Below are 17,390 nucleotides of genomic sequence, written 5' to 3'. Positions count from 1 at the left end.
CTTCAAAGGTTTCATGATGCATAAATATTCAGACATTCTGAAAAGAAGTGCCCTGCACCCTGCACCCTGCCTGTTTGGGTCTAAAATGTATATTGTTATAAGACAGCACGGTCGTCAAAGTGCAAAGTCTAACGTCAACACTGGGAGACATTAGGCACATCGTTAAAACGCTTTACACTCATTTACATAAACTCAAACACATTATCATACTCATTCAGTAAATTTCTGAGAAGAATCATATATGAGGTCATGAATTTGTCATTTTACAAACTAATATCTTATTGACTCCAAAACTGACTTGGTATACTTTCAGTTAATTTTCAAAACAAAATAAGTTAAGTTATAACTTGTAGACAGCCTTGTCTCATTGAGAATAGGAAGCCTGGAACCAGGGCTCGAGGGCAATTACTTCCCGGGGCCTAACTCTAGGTGGCTCACTTTCCTCACCTAAAAACACAAAGGCTGAAACAACTGTCTCCCGCCGCCCAAGGGTTTCTTCTCCAGCATTTTGTCTTTTCTGCAGGAGTCTAGAGGATTCAGCAGGAAGCGTCAGAAGCACAGAACAATCTAAAACATGGATGTCGATACTATGCTTTGGGGAGTCCTTCTCCATCACACAGAAACCTCCAGATGCCGAGCAAGAGGAAATGCACAACAGCCGCCGACAAATCCCCAGCACCTCCCCCCTCAGTGTTTTCTAGCCAGCTTTTGCCACCGCTGTGCGAAAGAAGGACAAAGGCGCACCCGGAAGGTCGCCCCGGGCCGCCGGGTTAGCCCCGGGCCTTGGCCCTGGATCTATTACGTACTGGAGATGAAGGGGCGGGGCCGAAGGGGAGGAGTCAGGGGCGGGGCTGGAACCGGACCCTACTCCTGGGCTGCGGCGGAATCTCTGCGCCTGCGCGCCCGCGTAGGCCTGTGGTTGGGGAGCCCCAGGTTCTGGGCTCGCCCTCGCGCCCCGGCCCCCGCCTCCTCCAGGTCCCTTCCCACCTCCGCCCACTTGACGCGATGACGCACGGCAGGTTTGCGGACGTGGCGGCGGCGCACGGCACTAAAGGCCGAGACGTTGGCGGCGGCGGTGACGGTCGACAGGGGCAGCCAAAAACGGAGGCTCGGCCATGAACTGGCCCGGGACTGCAGCCCTGGCGGCGGCGGCGGCGGACCTGGTAGCCGTCTCCTCGTTGAGTCCCGCCTGCTAACGGGACAGGTAAAGATGGTGGTGAGAGATCGGGGGTGGCCGGGTCCCGGCCGACGGGGTTGGGCCCTAGCTGCACCCTCGCTGGAGGCGGCGCGGACCCCGCGGCCGCAGATGTGGCGAGGCGCCTGGTTGGGGCTTGGACCCCGGCCCGCGTGGAAGACACTCCGAGGCAGGGGAGACCTTCGAGACCAGCTCCACCAAAGCCCCTTGTTACACTGTCCGGGAAACTGAGGCTCAGAGGAAGGACTCCTACTTGCCCCAATCCCGGAGCAGCGCATTTCCCACCTAGACACACTACATTTCTCCCACAACTTCGTGTCTCTGTTGAATATTCGTTGACAGCATCTCGTCCACATCGTCCAAGTGTGATGGTGTAAGAGATCTGAGATTTAATTCTCGCAGGGGGTAACAGGGAAAGAAAAAACAAGACGTGTGGAAAGGAGGAGGAGGGAAGTTAAGTTTTTAGAAACTGAATTGGCCGTGGCAGGTACAGTCCCTGTGATACTGGCCCAGTGCTGAACTAGATTGTGACCTGTGGCCCTTTTATTGCTCTCTGCTTAAGGAATGTCAAAGCGAAACACCCAACAGCATTTATGCAGCATGAAGGCGTTTGGGAAATCATTTTCAGTCAGAAAGTGAGCTAGCTGATGAGTGCTTCAACACGGTATCCATTGGATTACTCTTGCAGGCTTGTTTCAGTTTTCTGAAGGGGGTATTCGTGCTTTTTTTCCTGCCTTAAGAGAAGTATGACAGGTGAAGAGAATTGAACCAGATGACTTGAATACTGTGTACTTTCTAATCTGTATATAGCTGGCTCAGATAATTATATGCCTGGGCCAGAGTCTACCTTTTCGCGTCAATTAGGGACACAACCAATTCTTGATTGTCCACAAGCAGACTACACAGTTTGTGGTATTCTACTGCCTGCGTTTCATTCCAAGCGGAGTGAAGAGATCGTGAAACAGATGACGTTCTAGTCTTTAAATATTATTTAGCAATATATCATGGAGAGACGTTGATATAAGTATCTAAAATGGCTTTGGGGCATTGCTCAGTGAATTTCAGCTGTACTAAGCCAGTTTGGGGTTCTAAGACCAAATTATCAGGGGAAAAACGTCTAAAGGGCAGCATAACTGAGTCAGTATAGCCATGGGTAAATTGCTGTATATTAAGTGGTTCATAACTTTTTAAACTTTTTGAGACTATGAAAACAATAAATATTATCCCCAGAAAAATGTACATATGTATAAAATTTTGCCTAGGAATCCACAGGATTCACAGACATTCCCTACATTAAAGACAGGAAAGACTGTAAAATAAGTGGAAATAAAATTATTATCTGTTTTAGATGAAGGTGAGATACTCTACTCTTTCAACTTTTTTGAGAACAGAATAAAAATAAAGCATCCTTAATTTATTATTGTATTAAAACAAGTTTAATCTTTAAGCTTGTTAGAGTTGTCACTTGTTAGAATTCCTTGAAGGAATAGGTGTGACTTAAAACTGCTTTTAAGATGTAAAATGTGGTAGCTTTCTTTAGTTGGGTGGCTGTTGAGTTAGGAATTCCAGTTCATGGTAATAAATAATGTAGCTCTTGGGGGAACAGTTGAAATTATCGACTTAATATACAGCTATTATTTATGTTATCTGAATAGAAACCTTTGAGTTTTTGAAGCATTACAGTGTTGCCATAGAGCAGAGTCAGAAACTGGTTTTCAAGGGTTCTATTCAATGATATGAAATAGTTCCCAAAATTTTAAAGTATGTCCCAACATAGAGAGTATGTAATCTATTGTCATGTATATTACAAATTCAGACTTCTGGAGTTGGTCTTTTTTGATTTTTTTCTTTTTCACCTGGTACTTGTCCATAGTATTCACAACTGCCTTTGATACATCATTTAGTCTTGGCTTCTATGGCACAACATTTTCTTGGTTTCCTCCTCCTCTGAACACTTCTTTTCGTCTTTGCAGTCTGATTTTCCTTCGTCTAGGTATTAAACGTAGCAGTTCTTCAAGGGTCAGTCTTGGACCCTCTTATTCTGCGCGCGCTCTCTCTCCCTCTCTCTCTCTGTCTCTCTCTGTCTCTGTCTCTCTCTCTCTCTCTCTCTAATCTCATCTACACAGCTTCAGTTTCCACCTATGTGCAGATGAGTCATGAAATTATATCACCCAGACCTTTCTGAATTTGACTACATAGCCCACTTGACTACTTGACATTCTTTTTGGTTGTCTTAAAGGAATTTACAGTCAAAGTCACCAAGCCCCCCGCCCCCACCAAGCTCTTTTTCCAGTGTTTCAGATCTTAGAGAATGGCACCACCATTTACTCAGGGATGCAAATCAGAAGTCTTGGTGTGATCCTTAACTAATTTCTTCTCTTCATATCTGAGCCACATCATTAAGCCTTAAGTATTTATCTCCCCAAATTCCTCTTACTACCTCTCTACTCTCCATCTTTCACAATAATTGAGAACAATCTACTATCCTTTCTTATGTGAACAATTAATATGAAGCTAAAACTGTGAATGTGGTAATAGTTTTTTATGTTCTTGTATTGTTTTTTGTTTTTAACATTGACAGACTTTATGGGGGCGGGGATCTGGTTTCCACCTGGGATCCTACCCTCTTAATATAGATAAGAAGGGATTTAGAAACCTTTGTACAGTATCTGTTCTGGGCCCCCAGGGCAGGAAGGGGGTGATTGCTGGGTGGGCGGGCTGGAGGGGTGGAGGCAGGGCCCTTACCACCTGCATGCCCACATCCACCCTGAACATGAGGGTGGGGTAAGATGCTCTGGGAGGGATGAGGGAGTCCCCAGGCTAGGGGCAAGCTGGCAGCAGGGGCTGTGGCAGGTAGCCACAGCTTCAGCAGCACTTGGCGCCACGGTTGCAGGGCAGCTTGGTGCTGGCATTGTCAGTGGTGCACTTGTAGTCATAGGTGAGCTCCTCACCATGCAGGGTGCAGTGCAGGGTAGGTGAAGATGATGATGGGCTTCTGGCCCTCCACATGGGTGACTTGAGAGAAGCAGTTGGGCTCACAGGAGTGGTTGATGACACGGGCAGCATTGCCATGCATCGTGGCATCCCCACAACAAAGCCATCCATTCGGAACATGTAGCACTCAGTGCCCTTCCCATCGGAGAACTTCTCCCGCTTATTGTTCTTTTTTAATGAGGATAGATTAACTTGATGAAGGTGAGTTGAGAGTGAGTACACTTAGGTCAGCTCTCATCTCAGTCAGTCTTAAGATGTCTTTTCTGAAGTAGAAATGAATGTAGAACTTATAATCTGTTCGCAATCTTTATAGACCATAAATTGAGTTTCATGAGGACTTTGGTAAGTTAAAGTTTGGTGAAAAGCTGCCAGGGAAGAAAAATCCCTGGTTGAGAGCAAAATTATGACCTGTATAGAAGGCACATACTATACTAAATAAAAACACTGAAATCAGCGTGATCCAGGGAAGTAGGTAGGGAGTTCAAAAGACAGTTCAATCCCATGGAACTTAAAATGCAGAACAACTCAAAGTTTGGGGTTCATAAAAGTGTTGTGTGTGTACATATAAAACATATACTTTGATTCTATCAGATCTGTAAATTGTATATATGATCACACGTTTTTAAGACATAATACAAAATTATTTCTGTAATTTTCTTCACATACTCAGAATGGGGAAACTTAATTTTTTGACTTAAAAAAATATAGCAATTTGTCCTTGTTAAAATGTAATCATCACCATGTTTTGTGATATATGGCCTATAAGAATGGATTACTTCTTCCTCCCATCCCATTGTCTCCATTGCCAAATATGTTCATTGTACTTCAACAACTATAAAACTTGAACCTAAAACCATTCTTTAAAAAACAAAAGATAAAGTGTCCTGAATATAAGATTCATGTAAATCAGTCAAATGGATCAGCTACATTCCAAAGTTTTCTCTGCCTTCTTTCCCTACCAGATTTTGACATTATGGCAGGGAGGCATCAGAATCGTAGTTTTCCTCTTCCAGGAGTTCATTCAAGTGGTCAAGTACATGCATTTGGAAATTGTACAGACAATGATATGTTGGAGGAGGATGCTGAAGTGTATGAGCTTCGATCCAGAGGAAAAGAAAAAATCCGAAGAAGTACATCGAAAGATAGACTTGATGACATTATAGTATTAACAAAAGATATACAGGAAGGAGACACTTTAAATGCAATAGCCCTTCAATACTGTTGTACGGTAAGTTTTAATTTGATTTTGCATAATGCAGCCCCAAATAAATTATTTGTTCATAGCACAAAATTGAAATAAATTCTGTGCCCTTTTATCTTGTATTCCCCCCCACCCACTTTTTTGTCTTTTCACAGAAATCAGTATCATGTTGGTGGATGTTAACTTTTTAAATTTTTAAGTGAATACTTGAATTTCTGTTTATTTCTAAATCATGATTCTATTTTCAGATTGAAAAACACTCAAATGTGTTTATTTTTCTCCTTATTCAAGTTGTAAGGGAATGTAGAAATATATAAGGAAAGGTTTTTTCCTGCCCCAATTTCCTGAGATAACACACGTTGGTGTATTTCTTTCCATACCTTTTTTGGGGGGAAGATATATATGTGTGTAGTGATTTTTGTATTTTAAAAATTGGTTTATATTATACCTATTACTCTGCAAGTTGCCTTTGACTTTTTCATTTCTTAGTATATCATGGATATCCCCCATAGCCTTATAGATCTAACTCATTATTTTATGTAGCTATATGATATTGCATAGTATGGATGTACCATAATTATTAAGTTGTTCTCTTACTCATTGATAGGATTTTCTCCATGTTTTGCATTGTGCAGTGAATATCATCACAACTGGTACCTTATTTCTGTGAAATAGATTCTCAAAAGTGGGATTTATAGATGAAAGGTATATTTTTTATTTTACTAGGTATTAAACTCTGTTTAAATCCATTTAATGTCTGTGTCATGTCCATCTTGTATCCATAGCATGGAATCTATTTTCATGTAAACACATTGATATGGAAACTGTTGATATCTTTCGTTTTCAAACTTTTTATTCTCATGCTCCCAAAAGAATTTTGAAATGTATATACTGTGTACCTCCTTGCACCTTTTAAAGTGAACATCTTAAATACATCCTGACTTAAAGTAGTTATAAAGGATTTAATTTCCAGAATGTTGTCAATATTGATTTTTAAAAACAAGACTATTAGAATACTCTTTAAATATATGCATGGAATCCTAAATACCACCAGGATTTGCTACCTAAAATCATTCATTTAAAATATATATATATGAGCTCTTTTTTTAGTAGCATGAAATTTTATATTTTAAAATTTTTTATATATTTAAAAATTTTTTCTCCTTGATTAATATTTTCATCCCCCCAAAAATCTTTCATAGTATGAAATATTTTTATCTTGAAAACCTTTTATTGATTACCTGTCATAGTTCTCTGCAATAGAAACACACACATATATTGATAAATTTATACATATATATTTAAATTTAATTTTAAAGTCTCCGATGACCATGAGGTTCTATGTATTATTTTTCCTGAATAATTATTGCAATTATTCACAGTTGATCAAAACAAATATTATAAATTTTAATTTAAATGTTTAATAAATATTTTATTGAAATGCATTTCTTGATGAGGTAAGAAAAGCTGGGTTTGGGTTTTTTTTTGCGACTTGTTCATGTATGGCAACATTATTTATTGTTAAATCAGAAAATATCTGATTTCATTCTTTAATGCAAATAAAATTGTTAATATGTGTTCTGTAGAGAAATAAGACCACTGAGAAATAAATTATAGAATGTGCTTTAGAAGGATGATAATGGAAAGTAATCAAGACTTTAAAATTAGGGGCAAGACTGAAAATATCAAGGTGAAGATCCAAGAGAAGAGAGTGGTCCAGCAGCTTTATTAGAGAAAGACATTAGTTTTCTTTTAATGAGCCTAGAAAATTTTCTTAGAAAAAGAGAAATTTGAAGTGCCATCTGAATGATTAAAAATAGGTTATATTTCCAATGAAGTGAAAAGGAGAAAGTATTTCAGGCATGACAGTGATGTGGAGATTTCAAGGAGGAAATAAGGCGGACAACAGAGGAAGTTTAATAGCTGTTTCAGAAATGAGTGACAGACTAGGATGAAGTGCTTTAAGATAACTGAGGGAAAGTTTGATATATAGTAAGAGAATATCATTGTAAGATTTTAACAAGAGTGCTGCAAAATGGGGGGGGTGGGGCGGGAACCTGCTGGTGAATTAGAGGGAATCCAAGAAAGAAGTTACTGGAAGATGATCCAATGAATATGATTAGGGCTTAGGCTAAAATATTTATAGTAAAGAAGAGAAGAAGCCAATAGAAAATGTATTGGGGGGGAAATCACAGGGTGTATCCGCGGTTTCCTTAATTAAAATGAAGAGTGATGAAAGGCAGTTAGCTGAACGTTAGGGAAAAGATGGCATTGGCCACAATAATGGGAAAACTGATATAGCAGAGATAGGGAGTTAAGCAGTGCTCCCTTTTGACAGAGCTCAACTAGCAAAAGATTAACCTTACAAAAGGATTTATCATTTAAAAATATGGTAATTAGTGCTATATTCCACTTATAAATATTCAGCCTTAGGAATTATTAAAAATATGCCTGTTATAAAACAGTGATAAGAGGAACAAAAAGTTCAAGGATACATTTGGAATCCTAAATGTAACCAAGGAAGTTAGCATAACAGAGAAAATATTATAGGGATATTTAGAGAGATAACCTAGGTAGATGCTAAACCTTGGAAACCTGGTTCAGAAAGATTATTGAGTAGTTATTAGTCAGAATATACAATACGAGGCAAAAGAGCATTTAAAGAGAATAGAATCAGGCTTTGGGGTTTGTCAGTGAATCTTCATTTGCCTTAAAAGAGTCTCAAGGTAGTAAAATGACAAAGCACCCTTTAACATTACACTCATCTCCAAGTTACTGTTCAGTCCTCTCTCCCTTTCCTCCCACACATACACTTCAAAGGAATTGATTTTTCCAATAAGAACTCTCATTCTTCATCAGTAATATGCAGTTAATCCAGGTCACTACTACCTCTTAAGAACCCTGTTTGACAACCTGGATTCTGCAGGTTTCTGACTTTCCTACTATTAAAATTTAATAACAGCTAACATTTACATAACATACTGTGTGTCACTACTATAGATGTTCTTTGGACATTTTAATACATTAATCTTCACAGTAACCCTATGTGGTAGGTAGTATTATTACTGTCATTTTACATATGTGAAACTGATTTGCAGACAGGTTAAACAACTTGCCCCAAATCATACAGCTAGAAAGTGTCAGGACCATGCTTCAAACCCAGATAGTCTGTGCTTTTAACCACCATCATATAGTGCTTTCCTGGGCACTGTTTCTTAATCTCCTTTGTGGATTTCTCTTAACTCAGCATACCCCTCAAATGTTGGCATTCCTCAGGGATCTTTCCTATGTTACCTTTTTCTCCTAGACTTTTTCTAGTGAATCTATCTACTCTTGTGACTTCAATTACCATTTTTGCTGGTAATCCACAAATCTATATCTCTAGCTGAGATCATTCTTCTGAATTTCAGGCATACATTTATAACTGCCTTTGGACATCTTCCACTTGGCACATTTCAAGCACCTCGAAGTCAACCTGTGTGAAATCTGCGTTCATTCTTTTATCCCTCTACAGTGTTCCATAATCTCAGTGAGTGACATCATTATCCATCGAGTTGGCCAAGCCAGAAATCTAAGTTTTATCCTAGACTCACTTTACCTCTCTGATATCAATCACGTGATAAATGATCAGTGCTTGGGTTTACAGCATTGATGGAAATGATGGATTAATAAAGGCAGTTGGAGAGCCTGGCATAGTAATTGGTAACCTGAGAAACACTCTCCTGCTCCCCTTACTCACAATGGCAGGTGGAGAGAACATGTAGACAGGTCGAGGACTATATAAAATATATAAGGAAAGCTTATAAAAATGGCTGATCTGGGGGATAGTTGAATAATGCATTTACACCAAGAGGTTTGGGGAAAAATGGCTTCAGGAGACAAGTGAAGGAGACAAATTATCATATTTTATCAATTCTAAGGTGTATACTTTTACACATTTTAACATCTTTGAAGTTAGAATGGTGGCATCTTCAATATTTGGTGGGGTTTTTTTTACCTTAATGATACATAAAATAATGGCACATCTTAGAGTGGATTGCATCTTGGTTTTGATAAAATATGGTACTTTTAGTTGGGTAAGTTGACATTTGCCTATACTCTAATCGCCGCATTAGAAGAAAGAACATAAGTATCTGTAATCCTTCCTTCACAAATTGTTTACAAGCGGCAGAAGTATGATATTTGCACATGATATAGAAAGAGAAATACCAAAAGATCCTAGAATCTACTTAAATAGCTAGGATTAGTGTTAATATTGATAATATGTGGGTGATTATACAATGTAATTGGTGATTCCTTAAGACTGGTAGATCAAGAATGGTATAGAAATGTTATCCACAAATAACATAAAATCCTCTCTGGATGTGATAACTTACTACTTCTAATAATTAAGCTCAATTTTTTTTCCTCCAAAAGTAACTGGGATGAATGAATATTACTACTTCTATTTTGATTTAGAATTTACTTGAATTTTGCTTTTTTTTTTTTTTTCTTTACAGGTAGCAGATATCAAGAGGGTTAACAATCTCATCAGTGATCAAGACTTTTTTGCCCTTAGGTCTATCAAAATTCCAGTAAAAAAGTTTAGTTCATTGACTGAAACACTTTATCCTCCAAAAGGAAGACAGACTTCACGTCCTTCATCTGTTCAGTACCTTTCAGAACAACAGGAAGTTTTGTCAGCTAACGATTCTCTTTCTTCCAGTGAGTCAGCTGGTAGCTTTTTAAAAGAAGTAGACCGAGACATAGAACAAATAGTAAAATGTACAGACACCAAAAGAGAGAACCTTAATGAGGTGGTGTCTGCCTTGACAGCACAAGTACGTTTTGAACCTGATAACAAAAACATTCAACGTAAGGATCCTTATTATGGAGCAGACTGGGGAATAGGGTGGTGGACAGCTGTAGTGATAATGTTGATAGTAGGCATAATAACGCCAGTATTTTATTTGCTGTATTATGAAATTTTAGCTAAAGTGGATGTTAGTCACCATTCAACAGTGGATTCTTCACATTTGCATTCAGGAGTCACACCCCCATCACAGCAGAGAGAAATGGAAAATGAAATTGCTCCAACTAAAGGAATACCCTTTGGCCCACAAGATGACCATAAGCTTTATAGTCAATATTCTCAGTTACCTGCTGCTCAACACAAGACATAGCAGTTAGTTCAGTTACAGTGTTAGTGATCACCTGTGTATCTGGAATGTGGTGGGTGAATCAGTTATATTAAATAACCACTTCAAAGGCAGGATTTAGGGAGACTGAAGATGCTTTGTTTTTCACCTTTTTTTTTGTTTGTTTTTTGGAGCCATTTACAAATGGATTGAGCATAAAATCCCTACAGTTGCTAGTTGTTGATACTGAAAGCAGTAAATCTGTGTATCTGTTTTATCAATGCTTAAAGCAGAAATGAATTTAAATATGTGTCTCGGAAGTTCCTGGAAAATGCATTTTTTCTTATTCAAGACTGGTTATGTTCAAATTTTATTTTTTAAGCAATTGTTTTTGGTTTGAGGTTATTAATAGTAAATTCATTAAGCAGAATAATGATAGCATCAGATATCTGCAACTGAAGAAAATTTATTACCATCAAAATATTTAGTTGCAGAAAAGTTTGATTCTAAAATTATTTGATAGGACTTACTTAAAATTTCATTTCGAAACTTAAATAAAACCCCACATTTAGTACATACGCTATGAAAACATAAGTAGAACAGAAAGGGGAAAGAAATGTATAATGTCTGTAATAGAAGCTGAGATATATTATTATTTTTAAGCCCCCAAATTAATGTGTTACTGTTGGGAAGTTGCCATTTGGTCACTAGAACACTGGATTATGTCAGGACCTAAAAGTTATCTTTGTCTCTTAAAGAATGCTGCCTCTGCTTCTGTTTTTTAAGTGATTATATTTGCCTCTGATGTTTGAAAGCACTTTTGTTGTTCTTTGATGAAAAGTGTTATACATGTACAGATTAGTATTAATTAGCAAATATTTCCTTACATACTGTGATAAGTTGTTGCTGTGTTACATGTAATAACATGCCTTAATTACATTTAATGCCTTATAATACTCTATGTAAACTAGTATAATTTTTAGAATTAAAATTAAGCATTATTTCAGATGGTCCAATAGGATTCATAACATAGGCTGTATAAATTTGTCTCCACCTTCACTGTCAGGCACAAGTTAATGGGATCATAACATTTTCGTTGTCTGTCTCTGAGGTCTGTTGCAGAAAAGCAAGGGTAAAGAGACCTTTTGCATTAGCAAAAACAGACAAATTGCTTTGTATATTGATCCCTTAACCTCTGTTTTTCAAAGAGAAAATGTTCAACTTAGGTCTTTATTCCCTGAACTAGAGCATCAAATTGGGGAAGAGAGGCCAAAGGTGTATATGGATTGGTCAAAAGAGTGCCACTTTTAAGATCTGCTGTGGATCAGAGTCTGGCTAAATAAGCATTTGCATACTGATTCCATCATTTAGTTTTTAAAAGTATGTGTTTTTAAAATGCTATCAAAATGATTCATTTGGTGGAGTCTGGCTTGCCTGTTTGTGTATAATAAAGTATGTACCTGAAGATATATTATACCACCTCATTTTCTGGGCATTATTTCCTAACTTTTAAGGTTTCAGCTTTTGACCAGTCATTTTATATTTCAAACTTCAGTCTTGATACAAAGTGGGGTGAATAAATATATATGCTTAATGAGGCTTAATGTACTTTTAGGAGCAGTGTATCATAGAAAGACAGGACAAAGATGTCAAACATTAAAGCCCTTGCATATATTAGAGGGCCTTAGACAATTACCAAAAAGTGTTAATATGGAAGTTTGTAGCAAATTGATTTTTTGAGTTAACTCTATTAGTTTAAGATTTAAAAAACTGTTTTAATGTGCTTTGGGCATCTTGAGAAAAGTATGATCTTTCTAATTTATGCTCAGTGTTAACTTGGTCAGTTTACATTGTATTTATTAAGCCTGCTGAAAATCAAGTTTCAAGAAAGAAAATACAGATTATTTTAGGGTAGAATGGGCTAGATGTCCTTTGAAGAACTTTGTTTACATCAAATTGATGAAATTACAGAGTCAGGGATTCCTTTTTGCTAGTGGTACTTTGAAATTGTGATAGAGAAGTCTGATTTATAAAATAAGTAACTTTTAAAAAAGTAATGAGGTATACTATGTACTTGATTAAAAACCTTTTCTGTCTTGCAGAGTGTCCTATTCCTTGAAGGCAGTATAACATATCCGTATGACACAGGCAGTTTCCTTTGTCCATATATTTGAATTACATTGGGTTGGCCAAAAAGTTTGTTTGGGTTTTTCCATAACATTTTACAGAAAAACCAGAGGGAACTTTTTGGCCAACCCAATATATTTTTTTACTTAATTGAATATAATTTGAATTATATATAATTCTATATATATGTATAACATATATAGAATTCTGTGTTATATATATAGAATTCTAGATTCTAATCCTTAAGTGTCATTTGTAAAAGAAAAGTTTCCTAAGCATTTAATAGATTTAGAATAATTTTAGCTTTTAAAAAGTACTAATACATCAAAATTTGTAACAAATGCAGATTACTTTGTAAAACTTAATAAAACAAGAAAAGTTATTTGATATTGTGGCTTTTGTGTTGAAACCCTTATTTGAATTTACTTTGAGGCTTTACATTAGAAGATATGTACACACACACATACATACATGCAGACGTAAAAGTAACGGAACTGTGAATCATTGCATTTGGTTCACTTAAAAAGTTGGAGTTGCAAGTGAAGAAAAACCTGCTATTTTTAAAAAGGGCAGATTCTTTCTTAAATGGGTACAAATGGTTAAGATTGTTTCAAACTAATAGATGCCATTTAAATTAAATATTTTTTGCCATCGTATTCCTAGAAAATTATAGGATTCATGTCCCCAAAAGATATATTAAGATCAGTTATAGAGTCTGGTGGCCACGTTAAGAATTAGAAGACAGTAATGTTAAATTAATTTCTCCAAAGACTTTTTGTTTTTTAAAGCTTATCTATCTTTTTCTGGACTCTACTTACTTGTTCAGTGGCCTGAAGAGTTCTTTAAATGAATCACTGTTTAGTCATTAGTTCTTTTTAAAGGTATCTACTACTAAAATTACCTACTTGGGAATATGAAGGATACAGTTAGAGTTTTAGAAATATTGTGAAACAAAGATCCAGTCAAAGTGTTACAGAGTAAAGGTGTAGTTTTTAGGAGTCTGTATTTAAATGGTACATTATGATGGGAATCATTCTTATTTTGAATTACAAAGTTGCTCAAGAAATCAGTATTTTTCTTCCAAGTATGTGCATATTGCACTGTTAGATCATAGGAATCTGAATGCTTTATTTAATTCTTTTTATGTATGCAAATTGTATAAATCTTTTGTATAATGTATTTTATACAGATGCAGCATGGAATTGTAGAATGTTATGTTAGCATGTACATCTGTAAAACTGGTTTTTAAAACTTCTTGCCCCTCATTTTTCATATTTTAAAAGATCTGCAAAATGTAATAAAGTTTCTATTTTATTATTCAATCGAAAATGGAATCTGGTTAATTTAATTGAATAAAGCAAACCTTTTCTCCTCCTCTATTAGACATACTATGTAAGATAGACTGAATTGCCAAAGATTTACCAATTCAGATTCCCCCTTGTTATACTGAAACAAAATACACTGGATTATTTATAGTACATAAGTGAAAGGAAATGAAAACAAATTTCAGATGAATGTTATTTGGGGGGGATCTCTGATCTCACGGAAGAAGGCCTCATGAGACCTGGTCCACACCTTGGCAAGTTACAGATTGGTCGTGTAACAATATGCTCTATTTATATGTAAATTTTATTATCATGAAACAACCTTTCCATCTCAAAATATTAATTTTTAAAAATACCAGTAGCAAAAAGAATTGACAGTTATTTGGAGTTTTCATTTATTTAATGGAGAATTTGTGGTGTAATCCTTGTTTTCTCCATTTTTAAAAGTATCTTGATCTTAAAATTGTATATACAGTTTTTATAAGAAGTTTTTACTAACTTAAGAGCCTTTAACCATATTAAGGAAAGCCACTGATACTGTACATCTGAAGGTAGTGGGGAAGGAAAGGTTAACAAGGTCATCTGAGTTTCTTAGCATTCTCTCAATATCCAAATCTCTTAGTTTGTTATCACAACTTTAATCACCTAGAGTTTTCTTGTTGATGGTGGTTTGTTCAAGAACATTTGATACTGGCATCCCTGCTCAATAAATATACAGTTATTTTACTAGGTAAAATAAGTATTAACAAATTAGTTTTCTCTATCAAATATATTTCAGCAGGGTCAAAGAAAACAATATAAAACAAAAGGACACTATTGTAAGAATTTAATGTGTAAACAAATACAGAAAAATAAGCATTAGAGCAACAAAACAGTTTTGCATCTTATATAGAAATTTTAAAGATACTTCACCAACAAGTATGAGGTTAATCTCTGTATTAAAGCTTGCCTTCTTATAGAATAATTTAGCATTCTCTGAGATTTTAAGCCAGAAAAACAAGATTCATGCTGGTAAAGCAACCTGCAAATACTTTCTGCCTGTTCTCACAATTAGTCTACTTTAAACATAAAAAGATCTTCCAAAGGAGGAAGACAATACACTTAACGGAGATGGCTGGGGCATTCCCGGGAAATCCTTGCCCATAGGAGATGCTTTACCATCTGCAGGACTAAAATGGTGGCAACACATTGAAAGCCAGGAAAAGATTCCTGTATCTTTGGTGTAGTTGCCCAATTTAAGTGTTATCTTCAGATGTATAATAAAGCAAGTAAACAGAACCATAAAGATAAGCTTTCTATAAATTAAATTGTATTTGGCTGTAGTACTAAGGAGGTGAGAGATTAAGAAACTTATGTTAATTATCAATCCTAAATGACTACTTGCCCATTACAACTGAAAACTGAGGATTCTACTCTAAGAAGTACGGTAGATTGCTAATACTTTAGAGTGTTTTATTCATGTTTTCCATTTAGAATCTTTAAAGTTATTGATAAGCTCCTTTAAATAAGAAATCACATAGGATCAGCACAATACTGAATAACGGCCCTCACACACATACTGAATTATCTGAGGAAATATTACAATTGAAAGTGGTCTTTTTCCTGAGAAAGCCATGTTACAAAATGGCACAAGACAATACACATTTTCTCCAATTTTTCCCACCAGAAAATAAGATGGGAAAATCAGATTATAATATATTTTATGAGGAAAACATGTTTGTTTCTCAAAGCTGTTTTCAATCACTTTACCATCTACAATTTTTTAAAGGGTGAGAACCAAATTTAAATTAAGAATGATCATTTCTACAAGGTGAGAGAATGAATACATATGGTAAACTTTGGTTAGAGTTTAAACAATTTTTATAGAAAATTGTTTACAAGTGAAGAAACTAAGGCACAGAAAACTTAAGCTCAATTTCAAGGTTGAGTTTAATAGTAAAGGTAGAAATAGAATCTAGGGCTTCTGATTCTCAGGTTAGAGGGTAATGGGTGGTATCTTCCCAAGAGGGAAAAATGTATTTCTTTTGGTGGGTAATGTTCATAAATCATTTTTAAAATATATAATATGAATTTCCTTGAAAATCTTTGGCATATGTGAGTCATTGGAGGCTGAAGTTTATAGATATCCTCTCCCCCACCCCAATACAAAAAGGCAGGGGAGCTAGTTTTTAAATGAATCAAAAAAGATTAATCTAAATTTCAAAGTGACCTGAGTTTCATTCTGCATTGTTATATAAATCAATTGGAGAGCTCAGTCCTGTGAAACGTAACAGAGGCCACTACACCTCACAGATTACACATACATGCATCCTTTAACGAGATTTATATGACTAGAACTTAGTCTACATTTTTATAAAGTACAAAATTAAATCTCAGTCTAATTTTTCATAAGCCAATGACTCAGAGATATCAAACTTGTTACCGTGGGATGATTAATTCATATATTGTATGGTATGAAGTTAGCCTCCAATTCAGGTATTTTTAATATTCATCCCAGGCCTTTGTATTGGTTGAGATGTAAGCTGTGAAATTTATTTAGCTCAGATTGGGATTTTTCCTTGTGCATGTGTTTCCGATCACGAAATTTTTAATCTCATAAAATATGCACTTGTAAGAGCTCAGGTAGGTTTATGTAGTCATAATATAGTAGCACAGAACATACCATGTAAAAGTAAAAAATAAAATTATTTTCAAGTTTCTTTGTATTTAAAGTGCTCCATGTGCAGTATTAAACCAACTTTCAGATTATAGAAATCCGTTACGATGACTAGTAGTTTTAGAAAAGATCAGCAGTTAAACAAGAAAAATTTGTTTAAGTATGAATACATAGATTAAAAGATGCAAAAACTCTTCAGGTACATTCTAATCCAAATAATACCAAAAAAAAAAAAATCCACTTGAATACATTAGAGAGATGACAGAGGTGTTGAGAAGGAATGTCAGAGACTAATTGGTAAGGTAACTAGTATGTAAACTCAAAGTGGTTCTGAATATTTTGGTAACAAGTATCTTTCCAACAAAACAGGAACAAAAATAAAATACTCATTCCTTATCGGAAATAAAATAGAAAACAAGTCTGTTCAAATGTTCAGAAGCTGTATCATAAAAATATTTTTTGAGAAATTTCATAGCTAATAGGTTGCTTCATCCATGTTGTCATCACTGTCTGCACCAAAATCATCTCCATCTTCAAAGTAGGAATTAATGTAGTCATTTTCCTAAGTGAAATGATATATTCCTCAGTAAACATTAAACGTATGAGTAGTAACATTAAAGAACATAATGTAGGCTGTCCCTTTAATATAAGTTTATAAATATCAAAGTTAGGTAATTAGAAAACATGCCAGGCTTAAAAGAAGTCTCTGTTATTTCAATGCTTAAAACACACATTAACTTTCACATATCTAACTGTGCTTTCTTCCTCAAGACCA

General features: G+C 35.9%; 2 protein-coding genes across 5 annotated transcripts in view; one reads left to right on the top strand and one right to left on the bottom strand.

Moving 5' to 3' along the window:
- Positions 1-1,014: 1,014 nt before the first annotated feature.
- On the top strand, positions 1,015-12,757 carry LYSMD3 (LysM domain containing 3). The gene is made up of 3 exons (XM_036848372.1): positions 1,015-1,204; positions 5,152-5,417; positions 9,890-12,757. Exons 2-3 carry the CDS (start codon positions 5,163-5,165, stop codon positions 10,550-10,552), a joined length of 918 nt encoding a protein of 305 aa, XP_036704267.1. The 5' UTR covers positions 1,015-1,204; positions 5,152-5,162; the 3' UTR covers positions 10,553-12,757.
- Positions 12,758-14,768: 2,011 nt separating this feature from the next.
- Positions 14,769-17,390, bottom strand: part of POLR3G (RNA polymerase III subunit G) — a 40,599-nt gene continuing 37,977 nt past the window's right edge. For 2 of the 4 annotated variants that reach the window (XM_036845494.1, XM_036845492.1), the window contains exon 8: positions 14,801-17,177. In XM_036845494.1, the coding sequence (XP_036701389.1) occupies positions 17,091-17,177 (87 nt within the window). In that variant the 3' untranslated portion in view covers positions 14,801-17,090. Of the gene's footprint in view, positions 17,178-17,390 lie in introns of all 4 variants that reach the window. The other 2 variants (XM_036845491.1, XM_036845495.1) reach the window with 2 other exon arrangements.

The sequence above is a fragment of the Balaenoptera musculus genome, chromosome 3, assembly GCF_009873245.2.
Source record: "Balaenoptera musculus isolate JJ_BM4_2016_0621 chromosome 3, mBalMus1.pri.v3, whole genome shotgun sequence".
Lineage (NCBI taxonomy): Eukaryota > Metazoa > Chordata > Mammalia > Artiodactyla > Balaenopteridae > Balaenoptera > Balaenoptera musculus.
Note: the sequence above shows the minus strand (reverse complement) of the source record. Positions and strands in the feature narration are given on the sequence as shown.

Bases quoted from the DNA above. Each gene is read 5' to 3' on its own strand.
- LYSMD3 (XM_036848372.1), top strand. From the start codon at position 5,163: ATGGCAGGGAGGCATCAGAATCGTAGTTTTCCTCTTCCAGGAGTTCAT. The intron at 5,418-9,889 runs GTAAGTTTTAAT...TTTTCTTTACAG, and splicing joins CCCTTCAATACTGTTGTACG to GTAGCAGATATCAAGAGGGT.